Here is a 22160-nt window from a genome sequence, read left to right as displayed (position 1 = left end):
AATTTCTCTCGTGGTAGCATATAGCTGGCTGCTGCCGCTTTCAAGTTTAGCTTGTGGAAAGGAGAGAGAGGAATGGAGAAAAAAGACTGCCCTCCAACAGAACAAGATCATAGGCACTGGGAACAGACTGTCTTCTCAGTGCACAAAACTTTTTAAGAGCATCTTTACCGAGTCTAAAGGCATTGGAGAATCACTGGGAGTCCTCCTAAAGGCTCCAGTGTATCAAGAGTTAAAGACCGGCTCCAGACAACTTGCAAGAACTGCTGAAACACACAACCAAAAGTGGGTATGAAAGACATCTTGGTACTTTGGGCCTCAAACACCTTAAAGGTTCATCAGTTCACAAAAACGACGATGTTATTTTAAAACAATGTGCTTTTAAAAAGCAGAACTCGCAGGTAAGCCCAGTGGCCACCCTTCCTCTTTATGACCTGTTGCTTTACGCAAATGGAGTGGGAATAGAGATCCAGCGTTTGGCCCTCTGTTAGAATAATATCTCAGCCTACTAGGGGCTGGAGCACTATATTCTGTTAAAAAGTTATTCTACATATGTAATGAATATATATTTTTGAATTACAGCCTCTCAGGGAGAAGCCAGGGGAAGCAAGTGGCATATTTTCCTACTTGTGTAAGTCAGCGGACTAGCGCAAACTGAGCCGGTGGCTTATCGGTGACAAGCTGGAAGGCACATATAATTAAAATAACACTATCTTTGCACATGCACCAATACATTAACCTCTGGGAGCACGTCATGCTGTATGCTTGAACTAAATATTGCCCACCTCTTGCAGAAGAGGTCCCTAAATCTGTCAGGCATGAGGCTTGGGAGCCTGCCTGAGTGCGGATCTCTGTACCAGGGACAACATTAGTATGCAAACATACCAAAAATAATGGAGAGAAATGAAATCCAGTTTATAAACACAAAAGAAGGGTTTAATTTTAATCTCATTCTACTTTCACATTTCCAAAACAACATTGGCTTGGATTTTGCTACTCCAGATGTACACCAATACAAATGGGAGAAGAATCAGAGTCACTGTTTCTTTTCAGAGTGACAATGGCTGCTCTAGAAACTTAAAATTTTTGACACGTGTGTTTTGAGTCACTTCCTCATCATAAGCACTGCAGAGGAATTATGAAAATATTAAATTACATGAAAACAAACAACTACAGGTTCCCTAAAATGACCTCACGTATATAAAATGGGGAAATATCTTGGCAAAGCAGAAGCTACTGCTGCTGGAGAGTGGTCAAATTTTGTCATTTTCCTTCTGGAGTACGGCTTTAAAAGAACATGCTTTAGTGCACAGATGTTGTACGCTGTCTTTTAAAATCTGCACTGGCTAATTTCAGTACCTAGAGGTATCATTACACAAACTTTGCTCTTTTTATTTTTTCCTACATGCAAAAAAATAAAGAGAAAATCTACATCATCAAAATCTGTCTAAAAATTAACAAGGAATTCTGATCACCCTCAGATTTCAGAAGCTGAGCTCTGCTATACTCTGATACCACACGTTTGATATATGACTTGACTTTTTTTTTTCCAATCCAGCAAAAGGATGTCTTCGTTTATAACACAGAATGATATATGCAACAAAAGCTTTACGTAAGTTTGTTCACTCGGGGCAATATACCATTTCACTGATTTATATTATCACAGATGGGAGTACATACATTTCATTTAAACCCCAAATTACCATGTTTGAAGGGGAGGGGAAGAGGAGCAGACAAAGTTCCATAAAGCCAGTGGTATTTGTATATTCATTCTCAATTTCCTTTAGCACAGAAACAGCATTACCTTTTATTTCTCCAAAGTTCCCTGATCCCATGGCAAGAAGCTTGTCTTTCCAGTCCTTTGATAGTAGCTTTTCAATACTGGGAGTTTCTGAGTGAAGGGGGGGAAAAAAAATGTAAGCAAATCAACATGACTGTCTCCACAATAGAACTCATTAAAAGTCTATCTGCTAAAAATAAGGCCAACCCTATTCTGGGCCCCAGTTCATAATGACTTCATCAACAAACTGATAAGAGGGGAGGGAAGAGAAAAAAAAAAAAAAAAGAATGTGTTTTGTCACCTGCTGTTTCAAAACCATTAGCTTTTTCCTCTAGTGGAACAAAGCTCCGGTAATTCTGTATGACAATGGGGCACATATAAACCTGCAGTTCATTGTTTTTCAATTTGGTGAACAAGTTGCTGCCTATAATGGATGCCTGTCAATTTCTGGGTGTTAGTCTGCAGTCAAAAAATAATTATGTTGATAAAATGCGGAGTAAAGAGACAGAGACAGAGAAAGAGAGAGAGAAGCAAAGAATTAGGTCCTAAATCTGCTACATGTAATTATATCCCTCTGAGCCTTTACAATTACTTCCACTTTATAATGTGTGTTTAAACATCGTGTGGTGGTAAGCATACTGTGGAAAGATTTTTCCGGTAACACGCACATTATAAATAATAATAAAAAGTTGGGTATGAAAAAAGCCTTAAAAGACTGCAAAATCCAGAGGGAGAAAAGGCATTGCTTAGAATGGAAACCCATTATTTGCTCATTTCAGATTCTATCACTTCCTTTAAAAATAAAATAAAATAAAATATATTTGTTCAGTATTTTCAGGAAAAATACAGCGAGGGTGTGGATGGGTCTGATATTTATGTCTATAACTCTTGTGTTCTGACCTCTTTTTGTGTAGAATTTTAATGCATAAGTAAATATAAATGCTAATAAAATTCAGAGAACATTAAACTCAATTCCAAACAATGTAATTGTATATTCTTGTCAGCATTTAGATGGGTACACAATTACAATAGCTTTCAATCCCACGATTAGCATTGCATTCAGTTAGAAAATGGAGTGTACTAAAAGATAAGTGTCCCAGTATGTGCCATCTAAATAACAATACCCACACTTATTATCTGGATCTAAGACATATACTGCTATTCTCCACATTTGTGTTTATGTGTATTTGTATTTGTTCAGGCATTTGTTTACCCCCTACCAGGAGCATAAAGGGAGTACATGTTAACTTATCAAAGGGACCGTCTGGCCTAGAGACCATACAATTATTAGCAACTGGTTAATTTTCCCCACAGTAAAAACCATTACGAGCAACCTTCATTATCTCGTTTGGGCTAATTCCGCCTCCTTTCTTGAAGCCCCAACTTGAAGCTCGGCGGCGCTGCGGTTCCTCGGGGCGGCTCCGCGGCGCGCTCTCCCCCGCCAGCCCCGCAGAGCCCCCGCGCTCCCGAGGGGCTGAGCGAGCCCGGGCTCCCTCAAAACCAAGCCACCCCAGCGCAGTGTCAGTGCTGGGAACCACAGCGACACGGGCACGGGGATGCCCCTCCTGCATCTCGCATCACCCCCGCCGCTGCCTCGCACACGGCTGTGCGCCGACAGGCAGACAGACGGACGGACAGTCAAGACGCGCGCCGGGCAAAGCCCCACGCCTGCATCCCGCCGGGAGCGTAGCGACAAGCTACGGATCCCAGCGAACAGCACAGGAGGGTATTTTGTTCCGTGACATTTTTATTCGCGCTGCGGCACCCCGATCTCCTCCCGTGCGCCCGCGGGCAGGGCCGCTCCCTGCGCTGATCCCCGGGCTCGCCCGAGTGCGATTTTTCTGACAGAATCCCTAAAAGCGCCATGAAATCCTAAGGAGGCGGGCGGGAGACGCTGCCGTGCAGAGCAGGGTCCGTGCCGGGGCTGCTGCCGCCGGGCTCCGGGCACTTGCGCACCTATTGCTGAAGTTTGTCCGTCCCCTCGAAGCACCCACGAAGGAAACCATTTCCCCAGTGTGAATAGATCAGATAAACGCCGCCACTTTTTCCCCCCCTCCCTTTAATATTGTATTTTTTTTATTCCCCTGTGCTTTTCTGAAAACTCTGGAGCAGCGTGTAAACAGGCCGGAGCAAATGCGGTATTTGCGGCGGAGGGCTGTCAGTCATTAAAAGCCAACAAACCTTTGCAAAGCAGGAATGCGGCAATAGGGATCCATTGTGAGCTGACAATGGGCTCCAGAGCCTCCAGGCACTAAAAGCAGCCCGCCTTACTTTTAAGTCCATTGTCAGCAAAGTCCACGACAAAGCTTTTCCCCTGCAGCTAGACAAAATATTCGCCGCGGTGCGCTCGTAAAGAAACACAAGTCTTCTGTCTAACTTGCCGCCTTAAAGCTACAGTAGCCGCTCGCCCGGGGCTGCCGGGGCCCCGCTGCCTCCCTCCCTACCTCCCGGTTTTCCCTGCCTTGCCTCCCGTTTCCCTGCCCGCCCCCCCCGCCCCTCCGCGGCCCCGAAGCAACCGCTGCAGCCGCTCGGAGCGGCGCCGGGACGGGCCCGGTGTGACTTCCCCGGGGGGAGTGAGTTGGTGCCTTGTCGGTGAAATCCCGAGTGCCGGAGTGTCCTCCTCCCCCCCCGCCGGAGGGCTCGTGTTACAAACGAGTATCCCCCGCAACCCGACTCCGCCGGTGATTCCGGGAGAGCCGCGGACAAACAAGCGGGGGAATAATGAATGCGGTGGACGGCCATGTATCAATGACTGGATTTCTGCGAGAATGGTAAAGATCTCAGTAGGAAATCATGATTAGAGATGTGAAAGGCCAAATGGCAAAATCCCAATAGTAACAATGCATCTGTTCATTAATGTGTGAATATGAGTAATATGAAAATTTAACACAATTATAAGCCCCCTCAGCAATCCTGATGGCATAAAATAGATTGTGGTGATCTAATCAGCGTTTCCCCTGTTGAAATACTGTATGTTAACTATTCAAAATAATATTATATAGATTTTTTTTCCCTTTAAAAACCCCCAAGCAATCATACTAAATTGATGTCCTAACTTAGTTTCAAACCTCTCTTGACTTGAACTGCAATTTTTACATTAGGCACTTCAACAGAATTTTGATACAGAATCAGCAAATAATCGTCCTTCTGCTAATACTTAAAAAGAACTTTAATTCTGAAAGACAATAGCTTCCCCACCCCTATAGCTTTATGGAGCTAAAGAGCTAAATTAAATTACAGCTTGTTTAATTCTATTATATACCATGTTAACATATTGTACTTACATAAAATATGCTATTCATATACTCAACCTATCACATTTCAGTAACTGCTTGTGAAATACATTATGCACCATATCTTGGAAAGAAACATTTATTATGTCATTTATGTACCCCATTAAAAAAAGATTTGAAATTTACACATCTTAAATAAAAATAACTGTTTAAAAGGTTACGACTGTAGAGGTTTCATGAATTATACAGAAACAAAGTCATCCTTTGTTCAGCTTTTTTTAGACTTGGTCGGGAAGATGATGCTCTCAAATTATGAAAAGAAATAAACGCTGTATCTTGTTTGCAAAGCACACGTTCTCTGGATTCATTAGAAAGTCAGTAAAACTTTTAATGCTTGCACATATAATGTGCAGCTTGAAACTGGGAAAAGGAGACCAGCACACAGGAACTGCTACTCCTGATCCCTACTCCAACAGCTACTCTCCTCTTGGATTCCACAAAACAATGTTTCTACATCCAAAAACTGAGCTATGTTCCAACAGATTTTGGATATGCATCAGGACAGCTATGTATTACAATAATCTGTATTTCCAAAAAGCTTCACATGATGTTTTGAGTAGCATGATTATTCATAGTGCCTCCTAATTCCACTTTTGAGAGGAACTCAGAATTAGCCCCTTGCTGCCTTCTGAGCCCCACTTGAGCTAAGAATTCCCCTATCACCTATCTGCAGTGTTGGTCCTACAGCACACAATAAAACAATTCCAAGTCTATCCACAACACAATAGGTCTACAATAGTTGTTCACTGGTTGTTTGTGAACAGTAATACTGTTTGGGAAACATTTTTGTTCCAGACACAACTATGAAAAGTGTTAAATGTTGTAGAGGATGATTATGGATAGGGCACCAAAGATAAGGACTGAGATGGAAAGAAGAACAGGATTCATTAAGTAAATGCTGGCGAAGAGGAGCCTGACTGAATCAACAGAGATAGAAATTAACCCACAAAAAATGATTTCTGCTGTCTCTATTCAACACATTTATCAGTCATTAGCTCTTTCTAGAGATACTTACGGCACATTTTGTTTTTTTTCTTTCACCCTTGCCTCTGTTGCCTGCATATGCTTCTCCACATCACTGCGTATGGCAATACCCACTGGTGAGTGGCCCTCTGCCCGTGCCAGCAGCACACTGGCTCCTCGGTGCCCCCGGCCCGCCACTCTCCCTCCGTGCCAAGCACCACCGAGACTGACTCCCTCATCTATAACAATGAGACTTGGAGATGGATGCCAGCAGCCAGTAATTCCCACACAGGCCTTCGTCAAATGGAATTAAACCACTTCCTCGGTGGTACAGGAGTGCCACGTTCACTGCTCTGAGCTGCACATGGGTACACGTGCGCACTGATCTGTACACGTTGGGCACACATGCACTGAATGGCTCTAACACGACTGGAGAGCAAAACACCTAAGTAAATTAACATTAAATTTAGTCTAACTTTTTGTATGCTAACAAGCATTTTCTGTATTTGTATTTGTATTTGTTTCTGTATTTGATGTTTAAGTATAGCTTCATCGACTTATTTGCTAAAAGACCTGAAGTTTTCACACCGGGAAAGCAGCGGTTTTGTTTCCAGGAAGCGGACGAGGTTACAAAGCCATAGTAAGAGGGAGGTACCATTTTTATCACCGTCTGCTAGACTTCTATTGAATTTAGTCTACTTCCAGAAGTTAATTTTTTTCAAGCATTGTAACTCCCCTTTGGGAGTGACCAAATGCTACTCTGAATTCAGTGGCAGTGCAGATGCACGTGTGTGTACCTGAACCTGCCTCAGCAGCCTTCCAGAAACACAGTCCCACAGTACAGCATTCCCTTCAGGCCTAGCCTCTCCAGTAGCTCTTTTCAATCCATGCTCCAAGGTCACAGTCCTAGAAATCCACTTAGAAAAGCTTAAAATGGTCTTCAGTGCCAAATCTCCATTACCTCTTTCTGCTCCTGCTGATTATTTACTAAAAGCAAACTTCTTTTTCATGCAGCTGCCTGCTTCCAAAGAAAGGTATGCAATTCCATCAGGCTGTAAGAAGGTGATGGATGGGAGCTCTCCACGAGGCACATCCAGAAGAGCCATATTTGAAGAGGAAACGGGAGAGAAAGCTGTGATGTTATAAAGAAGACACAACTAGGATAATAGGGAAGAGGCTGACATAAGCTGACCACAAGTGAGAGGAGCAGTGTGAGTCCTGGAGCCTCTCACTTGTGTGGTGTCTGGTTGTCCAAGCATAGGTGCCCTCCCAAGGAGATGCCCAAAGTGTTCCTCCTTTGTAACTACAGGGAACAGATCTTGTCCTGGGCTGAAAGAGAGACACTCCTCAGAACAAAGTAAAAGAAAGATGTTTGGCCTCGGAGAAGATGATGACATGAAGCATAGCTGAGTGGAGAGAAGCCAAGAGTTGCTCAATACCCAGCCAGACCACCAGACATTTCCTGCCAACATGTGTCATTCCTAGAGGAAGGAGTATTTGGTCAGCACAAACGATCACGAATAAACTTTAGCATCGGCTTATATACCTTGCACTTCTGGCAGGCACCTTCCCTTATATTATGAAAGAGCTGGCAAATACTGAGCTGGCATCCATTATTCACCCTTTTCTTTTACTACGGTCATAAATACATTACACCTGTCAGCCACAGTTCCACTTAGTGTTTCTACAACTCTCACCTATCAACATGCCACCCCACTGGCACTCTGTTCTGTGTTCATGTACCACAACAAACCCTTTCTGGTTTAAATCAGGAAACAAGATTAAGGGCAGATTTCTACTCTTTCTTTAAAAGAGCAGACAAGTATATAGAGAGACACGAGAAATGTCTCTTTTTATGCACCCATTTTTTATTATGAAGGTCTTACCCATACAAAATCAGAAACAATTTTCATAGCAAAGAAAATAAAGCAACTATTATGAAGAAATGGTTGGTATCAGCAGGTTACATAGACATACAGCATCTGCATACACATATGGTTCTCCATCAACAGAATCATGCTTTTAGGGAACTACTTGCAGCTAGGCAAGACACTATGAATCATGAGCAGGCACAACACAGAATGTATTTAAATTTGGAAATCAAAGACCACACAACATACATTTTTCTCTTGCCTTCCAGGAAGTACTGCAATTTTTCACCAGTCTAAAAGCATTTTAAATTTTTGGAGCAGACACTAGGAAACACCTCTATAAATGTAAATATTGTTCAAATGTAGGACATGGTTGCTCAGGCGTGATAAGCAAAAATATGGTGCTGAGTACAATACTACCTGGGGCTTCTCTGACTGGACAGAAAGTAGTGTGCTTTTGGGGTTTTGGTGGGGGTTTTTTTTACACATAAAATGTTTTTTAGTCTTTGGGCACAAACTCACAGAGCGGAGCGGAACACTCACGTTTCGATATTGGGAAGCTGTGGTGCTCTGGCCAGCACATCATAGTATGACTCTTACTACATCGCTCCATCACAACCACTGTGCAGAAAACAGCTGGGCTACATATGTCCATGGGTGGCTTCCAAGCCTACTAAAAAAGCTCCCTTCCCTGGCAGGGATAACCAGCCTTCCTGCTCTTGGAATCTCTAGTCCCATTCTGGCCACGTGATAGCTCCCATAGCATTTTACTGCAGAGGACAAAACCAACTTCTGTATCCACAGATGATCGATGTGGATATCATAGTGAACGATGACACCAAGTTACCATCGTATTCTCTTTGCACATACCTGCATAGTTTTGTGTATGTTTAATAACACAAGAGTTCAAGTTGCTTGCTCTCTTTTGCAATACTCATCATGCTGCATTAGTGAAGTAAATGCTATACGAATGATAAGACATTTTTATTGTGATTTCTGGCACAAGAGTTCTGCTTTTTGTGCTAAAAATAATAATTCACATAGCCAGAAAAGGTTCCATAGCACCATAATTAAATTACTCAAGCTTTTAACATCCAAATCAGTAATCTATGAATGCCACAAGAAACATGATTTTACTCTATCTACAAATATACAAAGCAGTTATTTTCACAACTGCTCACCAATGCCTACTGCTAGTCTTACCAGAAAGTTACCTAAAACCACAAGGACATTTATTAGGAAGAAAAGGTTAGTCTTCAGATACACTAAACTACCAGTGTTGAGCTAATTATCCCTTAGGATGTAAGTAAGGAGCCTCCAAATGATGGCACAAGGCAGGAACGCATGGCTGAGCAGGACAGGGGAGGGCATAGGAACTTCTTAAGCTAGGTTTAAGGCCAAAGCCAGCATCTCGTTCAACTACACCCTCAGGAACAGTCAGGCTATTGTTTGAAATTTTTACAGTTTCCATCACCTGAACGCCCTGGCAGTCGCTCCGTCAGCTGTGTACTTTTTAGGCCTCGTTTCAATGAATGGTCACCTACTGCAGGAGCAGTGTCATACTCCAGATGTGACACGTACAATGCAAAGAAATCAAGTCTCTCATGTTATACCTCCTGCCAGTCCTTCAGCCTCCCTGCAGGAGGGTCTGGGCTCATAGCTGGGGCAATAGTTGAGGTCTTCTCGGTGTCCACCCTCTTTATTGATACACAGCTTTGGGACAGAACCAGCTTCCAGAATGTGACAATTTAGGTATTTCTAAAAGTCTGTATGTTATACATTATTCTGGACTGACAATGTCTATGTCAATAAAACGTCCCCATAGCCCTTCTGAGGCCATCATATCCTACAAAACCACCTCTCACGAGCACAGCGCTGAGCCAGGGAACGAGCCTGCAATCTCCACTCTCACCTCAGAACAACAGGGAATTCCAGCTCAATCTCTGTTATTTCCAACACAGTAACTTGTAGAGTGCATATTTCATTGCCTTACCTACCTTAGAGACAATGGACTACATCAAGGCTACTAAGTGTCCAGTGATTACCCTCCAAAACACAAAAATCCAGGGTTGCAAACTGCTGTACGATAATTTCCACCTCTTCCCCTGTTGTGGGGGTGGAATTTATATTTGTGTCTCAGGGCAGCTGGGCAGTGGTGTGCTCTTCTCACACCTCCATTACTCTGGCCTTCCACATCAAACCTGGAGCCACTGCTGGGTGCCTCAGATTTATATGGAGATGGGGTTGCATTACTTGCAGGACGCCCCCAAAACCGCTAAAGCTTAATGATTCTGAAGAAACTCTGGAACAGCATAGTTTGTACTCACTGCTCAGTTACTCTCCATCCAAATCCTTGTCCTTGAAATATGTAGTAGGATATGGCCAGTTCAAGGATCGATTCAATCCCTGCCTTTCCCGTTTCCGCAGTAAAGCAACTGTGTCCCCCAGAGAAGGGCACACTGAAGGCACTGTGAATGGCATTGGATGCCATGCACAGGACAATGCATCTTTTGTCACTGAAATTCGTTGGGACTCAGTGCTTTGGATTCCCAAAGGCATTCAGGAGCATAAATCTCATTCTGGAAAGGAATTAGGCTCCGACTGCCTTTGGAGATCCAGGCCAGTGAGCTGGCCGAAAAGAGACAACCACAAACACATTCTGCCAAATGTGGCATTTCACTGGCACAACTGCTGCTGGAACGTCTTTTGCAGCATACACAATATTTAGGATGGTCCCAACTCCCTGCCACCACCTACCAATCTTCTTCATCCCTAATTAAATTAACATATAAGAATGTAGCAAGATATCTAACCTTACCAAACTTAAAAAAAGGAAAAGAAGTTAAATTTTTTACATGTTCCCTGTACTTTCCTGATATATAAAAAAAAAAATAATATGTTAAACATACTAACTCACTTTCAACTCCTGAGCAGTAACCTTCTCCTTTTTCATTGATGTTACACCAGTAGGAATCCTTATGAAAAGAAGGGCAACAGTGAAATAAGAAAAACCCTCTGCTATGCATGAAAAAAGAGAATTTTGTCTTAAACTGTCTTCTTCGAGTTTCTAATGTCTCTTTAATTCCTGGCATCTCTAAATGAAAGAAGGAATTGATTTCCTCAGGAGTGGCCCACCCAGCAAAAAACCCTGTGTCAGTTGACAGAAGGAGGCACTATACCAAACCTGAGCTTCACCGAAATTCTGAAACCACAAAGATGTTTTAATATTTCCAGAGACTATTTCAAGAGTAACAACATAAAAACAGAGACATCTGGAATTGAATACCATTAAATTTCACTTCAGTTTTGTTTTTCTGTCTCAGCTGGACAGAGATACTCCACTGAAGTACATATTCCCCTGAAATACATTTAAGTATTAGTGCTACCAACAGAGCCAGTTTCTAATTAAAGGGCCATAATATCTTGTTAATGTTAACAGAAGACGATGTTTTTGGTCTGCTAATTTTTTACATCTTCAGCACATCCTTATTTAGCAAGAGGGATTAAAAAAAAAACATTCAATGAGATGACTATACACTAACTTTTTATGGGTATTGACACATCATGAGGGATATTCCGTGGTTTATCCTTTGACAGAGAAGATCTTTTGTGCTGATCTATCTCATTTTAAGTAATTAAATGCTTTCTTGAAAAAAAAACAAAACAAAACCCCAAGAGAGCCAAAAGGTATATAATCTAAATAACCATAAAACATAAATTGAGAGCTACAGTGTCTGGCTAGAATTTCAAGGAAATCCTTCTGAAGTTCAACCACTCCATGTCTCAAATCCTAAATTCAACAGCAACAAGGTAACCCTTCACATACAGTTACTATAGCATTTTTATCTGAAAATCTCAGAGCAACTTACTTAAAAATGGAAAAAAAATGACTCCTGAAGTGCTTGTAATTTTTCTCAAAATTAAAACCATGAGGACTGTATGTGATGAGGTTGAGGAAACCATTTTCTACATAGCCTATCTTTCAGCCCTGGCCACAGTCACTATTTCCCGCCACCAAAAAACAGGCAGCTCCAGCCTCCAGATGATGGGCTGGAAAGGGAGCTGTTGATCCCTGGGGCTCCTCACCCTTCTTTACACCCTGCCTTGACAAAGAGAGGAGAGGAGCCTTCTTTGCCAGTGCAAGAGAGGAATAAAAAGAAATAAAAAAGAAAAAAAGAAAGTGAAACAAGCACTCTTGTCACAAAGCCACAAGTTCTGCTGTTGAGGTCTGGGGTTATTTTGGGTTAACTACCACTGCTTTCAGACCCACATGGCTCCATTCCCCTCTCCTGGTGCTCCTGGGTACTCTGGGCTCCCCTGGTGCCTGTCCTGGGGAGTGCTGGAGTGCAGAGCCGGCAGTGCCAGAGCCTCACTTCCCAATGGAAGCCAGGAAATGTCCTGCTTGCAGCTGCGCCAAAGCGCTTGTTACTGAACTAATCATCAGCTTCCACCCTCCTCCCCCACCCTGGTTGTTTTTGGTGGGTTTTTTTGTGGGTTTTTTTTTGTGTTTTTTTTTTGACAGCTGTCTTCCTATCTTCCCAACAGGTGCTATTAGGGCCTGAACAATGGCGAAGGCTTTTAAGCCACTGCTGTTGACAAGTGAAAAGGAACAACAAATGGCTCAGTAGTGCTCTTCTCCCAGGGTCACTCAACCAATGGTAATAGTTATTATTTTTATTTATTAGCTCTGTGGCACTGTCCTCCATTGTACCTCCTCCAAACTCCCCTTTCCGTGACAGCAGAGGAGCTTTTTAACTTTTAATAAAAATGGGCGAGCGCTTAAGCTCCTGAGCTGGCTCTTTCTGCAAAGTGCACAGCTAATGAATGTTGTCCATTTAGATCTGGATAATTTATGATGTCAGGGGAGCGGAGGTGGGGAGGGCTGGATCCAGATATGGCCATTAGTTACACTGCCAGGAGTGACAACGAGGTACGGGGAGGTGGAAGTCGGGCAGAAAGAAGAGGTTCCCTCACCCAATATTTGGGGTTTTTTTTTTTGCAGGATAATTAGGAGGTTAGGAGGTAAATAAGACATTTGAGGTTGATGTAATTTTTCTTTACCCTTCTTAGCGTTTTGCTGACCATATTATAATCCTCTTCAGAGAACAATGGCAGGTGGAAGAAAAGTTAATTTTTCTTTAAATGAAGGGGAAATTACTGCACTCATTTAAACGATGTGCTCAGACCTGCTACTGCTAGGGGGAAAAATTGTGGCAAAATGTTTTCTGATCCTAATAATGAATACACACTTCATACCCATATATTTACTAGTTGATGTTACTCAATTAATAAACTGTATATAACAGATAAGCTCTATCAAATGCAAACCCTGTGTTGCCACTGTCCTGGCAAATGAGGTAAATATGAAGGCAAATCAAGCAATTCCATGTCCAAACAAAATCAGTAAACCAGCAAGTAAGTCCCCTGGAAGTGCACATGCACTTGAAAGTTGAAAATACAAAGCTAAACCCCATGAAAATATTGACATATTGTGGAACTGGTTGGAGTCATGTGTTATCAATCAGATTGAGGTATGAGTATGCAGATATTCTGATCATCTGGACCTATTTATTTAAAATATAAGTTGACATAATTGTGTAGTGAAAGGGCTACAGACATGACATTGTCTGTGTACTTCCTAGAGTAAAGGTGTAATTTGAATCTAATGATAACATGGAAAGAACCATAAAATACTTACCTGGGATGTTAATAAAACTATTAAGAGGATTTAAAAAAATGAAAAAAAAAATGAAAAGGATATCCCCCTGAAACAACAAAAAAATCCCACATAGTAGGCCCAGATTTCTCTTCTCTTTCAAAATATGACAGACTGTTTTACCACTGGAAGTGAGAATTAAAGCACATACGCCTGATGCTAAACAATTACACATCCTGAACTCCTCTTGCACAACATATGTGAACACAAAATCTCAATCATCGATTGCCAGATGCCAGAAAGACAGGAACAATAATAATAATAATAAAAAAAAAGGTACACTATAAATCAAAGCTTCTGAAGTGCAGGTAGTTTCACAGTAAATCAGAGTCCTAGTTGTGAAGTAAATGATATTTGCATGAAATCATTATGTCAAATTAAGTAGAAATTACTAAGGCTAATGTCACCCTTGGACTTGCCTAAAATAATCTTCCAAGATTTGCACACAGGCTTCTCCACTGAAGTACAGCATTCCATCTGCCTTGACAACTTGTTCTGTTTGTTCTCACTTGTCTCCATTCATGGATTTCTTGGACTCTGTTATTTTCAGCGTAAATAAGGAGAGGAAATACACCGGGTTTCCTTTGGATCTAGCATTTTTCTTTCTGAGTTAGGGAATAACATCGAGATACACGGGTGGTTCAGCCATGTAACAGCTGTGACAGGTAATCCCCAAATAAGCGAAGAGAAATGAGAGAAAGTCTATTATGCAGAGCTCTTTAACATAATAGTTCTAGACAAGGGGAAAGGAAAGTCAGAAGGTAAAGGCAGGGAAGTCAAAGAGGGGAAAAGAGACGAGAGACAAAGGAAACAATGCTGAGAACAAGGAAAGAACAAGAGTAAGAAAGGGGACTCATTTGTCAAATCCAAAATGTACTTATATTACACAATGCACTGGAGGAGTAGGAGAGTCAGGGCAACTCTGCAACCACCCTCTGGCTATTGAAAATGGTCACAGGCAGGGAGCTCTCCCATTCCCCAGCCATCCAACAGATAACTGCAGCAGCCCGGGCAAAGGTGAAAGAGCTGTAACATGAACTTCTGCTATGAGAAAAGACAAATGATTTAGACTGAAGCATAAGCTATGACTTTAAATTATTGCCAGCACTCTAAAGAGAAAACATCTTTTTTATCAGACAGGAATCTTACTCATACCCTGCAGTAGAACTTTTTCAGACTACTTTAGAAAAGTTAGACTTCCTTCATTCACCTCAGGATAAAACTTCCTCTGCAAATAGTTGTCCAGATGCACAAGAAGGATCATCTGCATTTAGGATGGCTTTATGAATCACCAAGGACCAATGAGGTGAATGCAGGACAGGAACAGAATACCTTCCCAAGAATTAAGGTCATTCACTGGGCAGCTCTTTACACAATGATGACAATCAAGAGGCACTACATTCTTCCTGGTAAAAAAAACAGAGACCCCAGAAATACAGAGAATGTCAACATTTCCTCTGACAAATTTAATTTAAAGCAAGTAACAACAAATCCCCTCACCTCTCTGCTACCAATCTCATCAATGGCCACCCAGAGTTAGCCTTCTCCCACTGTGTCTGACAAACCTTGTCCTTGTCACTCTGGGACCTAATTTGTATCACTGAAAAACAAGAGAGGGGCAGCTGTACTCATCCTCACAGACTTCTCAAACTACCTGTTTGAGAAGGCCTGCCCTAGTCCTTGGGGATGAATGAAATTAGGTCTTTCTCATAAATGGAATTGACTCCTTTTTGCAATTCCAAAGCATTCACCTGTACAGTCCTAATAAGATCAGTGAAGGGGAAGCTTAAAATGAATTGAAGCAGGGTGAAGAAGTTCAGATGAAGAAAAAACCACTTTGAAGGGATCACCTTCTCTGCAACATCCGTAGTTCAGGATCCTGTTCATTCATTGCTTCTTAGGTGTGGTGCTGAGACATCTGGATTCTGCTGTGAATGGGCAGATGCTGCACTTTGTTTGATCACACAGAAACCTGTTCCACTGATCTTCATATTTTTGTTCTCATCTTATTATTCCTACTTTCCACAGTTACAAAAGGAAAAAGGCATCTTCTGAAAAAGCTCTGACTGGTATAGAAAGGTGCCTCTCCTAAGACTTTGGCCTCATATTAAAACCCTTCACAACTGGACCACATCTACCTGTTGAAAGAAGAACAAAACACAAACTTCCCTCTATGACTGTGATCTCAAGCACTGACTAGGCTATAACTGATTAAAAGAACAGTAAACAGGGATCATAACTCATGATCTGAGAATTAGAGAGACAAACCTTTATAAGGAGCTGCACCCATACTCAGGATTGCAATCTTGCAAGACCTGAAAATGATCTTCCTGACAGTAAAAGTGGGTGCTTTTTGAAAGTAACAGCTCCTTCAAATAAAGATCAGATCTGTAAATTAAGAGCATACTGGACAAAAACCAGATCTGTGAAAGAACCCAAAGAGCAGATCTGTGCAGCTCTACTGCTGGGATTCCTGGCTCTGATTCGTTGTGCCTTTTTGGGCTAATTCTGAACATTGATTCAAACCATCTCAAAGTCCCCAAGAAACTCAGCTAAATTTTAATGTTTGCATAGAAATCACTTCAGTCAGATAACTGCTAGTGAGGCTGTGAAAAAAAGAAATCAATTCAAGTCCAATATCAACTGCACCTCGATTTTAACACTGACACATCTAATGTTAATGAACTCTGTCTGAACAATAATACCGTTATCAAATCTTTACATGCAATCATATCTTTTGTGATTTAATTTTGTGACTAACACTGACCTCTCGTGTATGGTACCTACCTTTCTTTCCAGACACAGTGCTCAACAATAAGCAGTTTACACAGAGATTTATTTCGTATCTAGTAAGACATGTTTGGAAAAAGAACTACACGTAATTCAGCTTTTCTTTTCTTTTTCAACACTGAGATAAAACTAGGGTCGAGACTGAAATATTTTCTTTTAAGCCCACCTCTCTCTGAATAAGATAGAGAAGTCTTTGAATAAACATATACAAATGTTTCTCTGGTAATGCAGACGTGAAGGAGAGCCATACATGTGAGTATGCCAAGTACAGAAAATGACCCAGAGTCAATACCAAAAGTGGTGGGGTGAAACAGAGGGATGTGGGGCTCCTGTGGAGTGAGGCAAATGGCAAGGGCAAATTCCCAGATTGCTTGAGAACAGGGTGTCTGGGAAGGTGGGGTGTGGAGTAATTGCAGAATGGTGTAACAGGGAATTTAATAGATCAGAAAAGGCTGAATAGGATAACAGGCCCATTGTTCAGAAAGTTCTCTTTTGTGACCAGGCTTTAAGAGAATGCCAGAGCAACAAATGACTTAATCCTGGGGGGATGCTATGGTGTAAATGAAAGCAGTCTATACCTTGAAAGCCGATGGAATAAATTTCTGTATCACATAACCACACTGATGACTGCAGCTTTCAGCAAAGTCTTAAGAGTTGCAACTGGCAAAAACCTCACAGTCATGCCCTCCCATGTCCCCCTTTCCCTCTTCCATGGCATTTTCCAATGCACTTGGGGGGCAAATGGGGGAATAAGTCACATAAACAACAAAGAGACGTGGTCAAATAGCACAGAAAATACAATGGTCACAGGGGAGAATAGAAGAGAAACGAAGAATTCTTCTGTGCTGGTTTCCTTTCTCTCCTATGTTCTAACCACTGAGCTAAGCTTAGAGCCTCCTGGTTATATGAACACAGCCATTAAGCACTATTAAGCACTACACCACCAATTTACACAGCTTCCTGCTCCCTCACTAAAGAAATGGAAGTGTCTTAACAGACACTTGGGTGTAAAATGGAGGCTAACCTTCCAAGTATCTCACAGAGCACTGTGTGTCTTTTACATTCACTCATGTATTTTTTGAGCCCTGTTAAAGCAGATGATGGAGCTGGAGGGTCCCATCTAATGCTTGGGACATCAAAGACAGCATCTTTCTAGTTACTTTAGCACAAGCTGAATTAAGAATACAGAAAAGGCAAATTTAAAACATAAAGGTCACACTCTAGGGCATAATATAGAGTATGTTATGCATATCCTTGCAAGGATGGAAGAATAGGCAGTGGAATATGGAACACTTAAAACTGGCACCATCAGTCCTTGCTTTATATATAAGAGACAGGATATTATTTATTTTATGGCCCAGGGATTAAGGAATACAAAAAATGACTAGTTTTTTTCGTAGAAAAGGTAAAAATATGCATTTCTCCATCAACTACAATTTCTTAACAGAAATAATAGATTCCTGTTTTAAAAAAATAATCTCGATCTCATTCTAACTCAGGCAGAAAAGTGAAATGCATAAATGTAATGCAGTAATCCCCAAATTGAAGTTTTTCCATAACTTTATGAAACTTGGCCTCTAAGTTTTCAAATTCCTACTGCATCTAGATGGAGCCTATTAATTGGTTCTCAATTTGGCTACAGAAATTCTTCAATTCTGTGAATCTTCTGAATGATATTCAATTTTAAAACAATTAATAGAGAGAAATTACTCTGCCTTCCAAGAATTCAGAACTGGAGAAGAATAGCTCAGCTGTGACTTGTGGTTTACTTGGTAGACAGTCTGTTGCACTTTTTATCCTTCTTCCCTCTCCTTTTGCCAGAGAAAAAAAGGGAGCACCATAGGTGCATTGCTAGAGCACTCTGCACAAAAGCTATGCTTCTGCAAAGCCCTGATCTGCCTTCAATTGAAATGCTTGTTTCCATATATACTACAGATACTTCTTTATGAAGTTTAAAACATATAAAAGCAACTATTACCACTTTGAACATTTCTAACTCAGAAAAAAAAATCAACGAATAAAAAGTTTCCTCCATTCTATTTAAATTACATTTGAGTAGTTCTCTGTGGGGCTACTACAAATTCCTTTAAGCCCACTAGTCTCTTAGCTACATTAAATTAATGATGCATCTTAAGCATTCACTCTTCTGCAGAAGAGTGTAGACTCTCCAGTCAGACACCTACAATTCACTAAATTGGAAACATTTACCTAAGGGAGACATCAGTGTGTTATCCTTGCAGACAATATTACATTGTAATGTAAAACACAGATAATATTTGGGAGAATTAAGAAGATGAGGTGTACGTTGAGTGGATTTTTCAATGTCAATAGGGATAGGCTTCAATGGACTCAGTGCAGTTCTCCTGACGACTAAACCATTCTAGTTTTGCCAGCATGTAGTGCTACGTCCTTCTTTATATTAACACCCCAAATACCCAAATTATTCCAAGAGTCCCTACTACAACATAATCCCCACTCCATACAATACTTCAATTAAGGTTGAGCTGCATTAACTATGTTTATCAAAAAATATATATATTTCCATAATGCCCTTTTTTCTCCACTGTTATAACTCTTCACTCCCAAAGCTGTGTTTATAATGAGACGGTGTGGTGTATTTTCCATTAAAAGCCTTGGCAGGAGTTTCTGTAGTTTTTCTCATGTATCACAAGTTCAGTACTCTTTCTGCATTTGCTTCACAATAACCAGTCCATTTCCAAGTGATTAATTTTCTATTCTAAAACAATGCATTCCTTTCCCCTCTCATTTTGCTGGTGTGGGGTTTTTTTTCCTCTTTTCTTACCAAAAGAAAAAAAATTCTTTTTCAATGACATCATGGTATAAAATTTTCAAAGCAGGTTTTAGCGGGAGATATGCAGATTGCTTTGAAAAGTTACCCTCATAAATAACAACAAAGTACTGAATTATCAAGGCTGTAACTCAGTCAAGAGGTGCTGTAACCATTTATATTATATGACCTCAGCAGAACCTCTTGATTGAATTGCAGCCTTTCATTAAATCGGGCACTCTGTATTATTTTCTCTGAACTAGAGTAAATCAGAATGGCAAAGAGATTAGCCCCCAAGCCCATCTCTTTGTGATATAGAGGCATATAATTTTTAACCATTACCTCGACTTTGTAACTTAAAAAGATTGTGCATAATCTACTGTGTGAAGAATTCCCTTCCCTCTGTAGGGAATGATGACATGACAAAAATAATACTGTGTAACCCAGGTACATTTAGAAACTATAAGGCTTGTAAAGGAGCAAGATCCTACTACTGAAAGCTAGAGAAAAGTGGGGGGGGGAAAAGGAGGGAAGAGAGAAACTGTAGATTCACAGCACTTTCATTCACAAAAAGCTGGAAACCAGAAGGGACTATTAGCTCATCTAAGCTCATCTTCTATATATATTACTGAATATTCATTATTTCATCAACCAAAATCAAACCTTCCTCTGATTTATTTCTAACTACCATTTTACTAGAAGAGAAACAGCTGGCCTCTGAGTCAGGACATTCCATAAATATCTCCCTGCTTTTACTGGAAAGTTGTGTGTGTAGGGATGAGGGTGGAGGGAATGGGGGTACTTGTAATACTCTCTCTGTTCATATCTCCAGCTGGCTTATACAATGCTGCCTCCATAATGCGAGAGACAACCTCCGTACCAGCGGTTCTCAAACAAACCCATGACGACAAACGTCAACATCTTGGACCTTTTTATGGAGTGGGTCCATGCAGGAGCTCCTGTGCTTGTGCAAGTGGTCGCCCCAGTGGGACTGTGGGAATCATTTCTCCAGAGAGCACTTCCAAGGCTGCTCGGCACGGGTTGGGAGCATGATTTGGGAGAACGCAGGTCTCCCCCACGGTTCGCATCACGCATGGGAAGAAGAAGATGGGATTTTCCTCATCTGGCCATAACGTTTCACAGCATGCTTCAGGTTTTCCCTATTGCTTGGACTTTGCCTCCTTTTCAAAGCCCCTGCGTTTAACTGGGTAAGAGAAAAGCTACAGTAAGTCCCTTTTCCTATTTTCTTATATTTGTGTAGCTGTTAGACATTTTGCAAAGGAGGGGAGTACCAGCCAGCCTTTCACAACAAAAGGGCTACTGTCACCGCGCCAGTCCCAGACATGGTGGAAACCAGCCCACAGGAAAAGGCCTGGCTCCAGTGTTAGGCCCCGGCCGAGTACAGTCACTGCATTCACTCAAATTGGCAACAGGTCTCAGTGTTCCTGGCTTTGAGCTGTGAACAAGGGTCGGGATTGAATAACCAATTATACAACCGCTGACTGAGTTTATCCAAGGTTTGCAAACTGCTATAATAGCCCAGTATTCACTGACTGTTTTATCCTTTTCCAGATATAGTGTCATATCTCCCCTTGTGCTCCATTTACATGTCACTTTATTACATACATCCATTAAAAAGGTTAATACAATGTCACAGTCAATGCCTAAATGTTGCCATTCAGTATCCTCGCCTTGCTCCCCGGTACATTTCACATCGGCACATTTCTTTCTCTCCCCCTCTCCCGCGCTCTCCTGCGCACTTTGCTCACTCACACTCAAACACACACACACACACACACACACACACACACACACACTCTTTCCTGCTGCAAGTTAAATCAATTTGCTGTCAAGAATACAGAACAGAGCATGAACAAAACGGTAGCCAAGAGTCAATAGAGTAAAAACTGCACGCTCCCTGAAGTTGCCGGTCACGGTGAGCGCATTGTGCTGCCAGTGACGGGAGTAACCTTTAAAACTCCGAAAGTTCAGATAATCACTTAAAATTGTAGACATTGTTGAGACTCCCTGAATCACCTGGGTCCCTTAAACTATCAGGAAAGTTCACTCACGAAAAAAAGCCTTTTGAATGGCTTTTCTTACTTTCGGGGATAAACGTTAAGCATACCAAAAATTGTTCTTCTCTGATTTTTAACACTTCCCAACTTGACCCCAACTATAACCCAGACGCGTAGGAGGCTGCAAAAGACTGAAAAAAATAGAACCAAATTCCTCTACATCTTCCTGTGAATGACTGATGGAGATCTTTCTTAAACTTGTAAGTTTTTTTTTCTTTTGTATAGAAGTTTGTGTCTGAAAACAGCAAGAAAAGAAAATTACTAAAAATTTTCTACAGGTTAACTTTTGGAGTTAAAGGTATTCCTGTTTTCTACTGCCCTATTAACACAAAATGGTGTGAGAAACCAAAAAGACAAAATTTTACCTTCTGATTTTATGCAATACAAATCACTGTTGTTTGCATATATGGTATCACTGGGATAAAGGTACAACTTTTAAGTTGAGCATTACAACAGGGAACCTCCAATGATACCACAGCGAACCTACATTTATTTAAAAAAAGAAAACAAACCACAATTTCATTCCTGATCACAAAAACTGATTTTCATTTAACTTTTTGGCCTTCTACAGTTAGGAATAGGGCAGTTCAGAGAAAAGACTTTGATCCTGACAAGTAAAACAACTTGAGGATAATCTTCATTCTCCCTCATTTTCATGGAGCTTGAGGCTGTATCTTCTTGGTCCAGACTAAAACCACACCTACTTCTATAGTATGCCTGACCGTGAAAGTCAATGGACGCAGACAAAATGTTTTCAAAAAGACTATTTCTGTGGAATCTAATTGTTTGTTTACTGATTATATCACAGTCAAGAAAGTGCACAAATATTTGAAAATCATCTAAACTGAGGGTTTTATCAACTTGGCACCATTATGACTGCAACA

The 22160-nt window shown here is 41.2% G+C and overlaps 1 protein-coding gene across 10 annotated transcripts in view; it reads right to left on the bottom strand.

Annotated features, from left to right (window-relative positions):
• The window catches only part of SOX5 (SRY-box transcription factor 5), a 335957-nt gene that overhangs the window by 159366 nt on the left and 154431 nt on the right, over nucleotides 1–22160 (bottom strand). For 9 of the 10 annotated variants that reach the window (XM_018080711.2, XM_018080707.2, XM_018080709.2 and 6 more), the window contains exon 4: nucleotides 1802–1888. The exons of the other annotated variant lie outside the window; for it this stretch is intronic. In XM_018080711.2, coding sequence (XP_017936200.1) covers nucleotides 1802–1888 — 87 coding nt within the window. The remainder of the gene's footprint in view (nucleotides 1–1801; nucleotides 1889–22160) is intronic. 10 annotated transcript variants of the gene reach the window in all.

Source organism: Manacus vitellinus, unplaced genomic scaffold (genome assembly GCF_001715985.3).
Source record: "Manacus vitellinus isolate BGI_N305 unplaced genomic scaffold, ASM171598v3 scaffold_5_pilon, whole genome shotgun sequence".
Lineage (NCBI taxonomy): Eukaryota > Metazoa > Chordata > Aves > Passeriformes > Pipridae > Manacus > Manacus vitellinus.
Note: the sequence above shows the minus strand (reverse complement) of the source record. Positions and strands in the feature narration are given on the sequence as shown.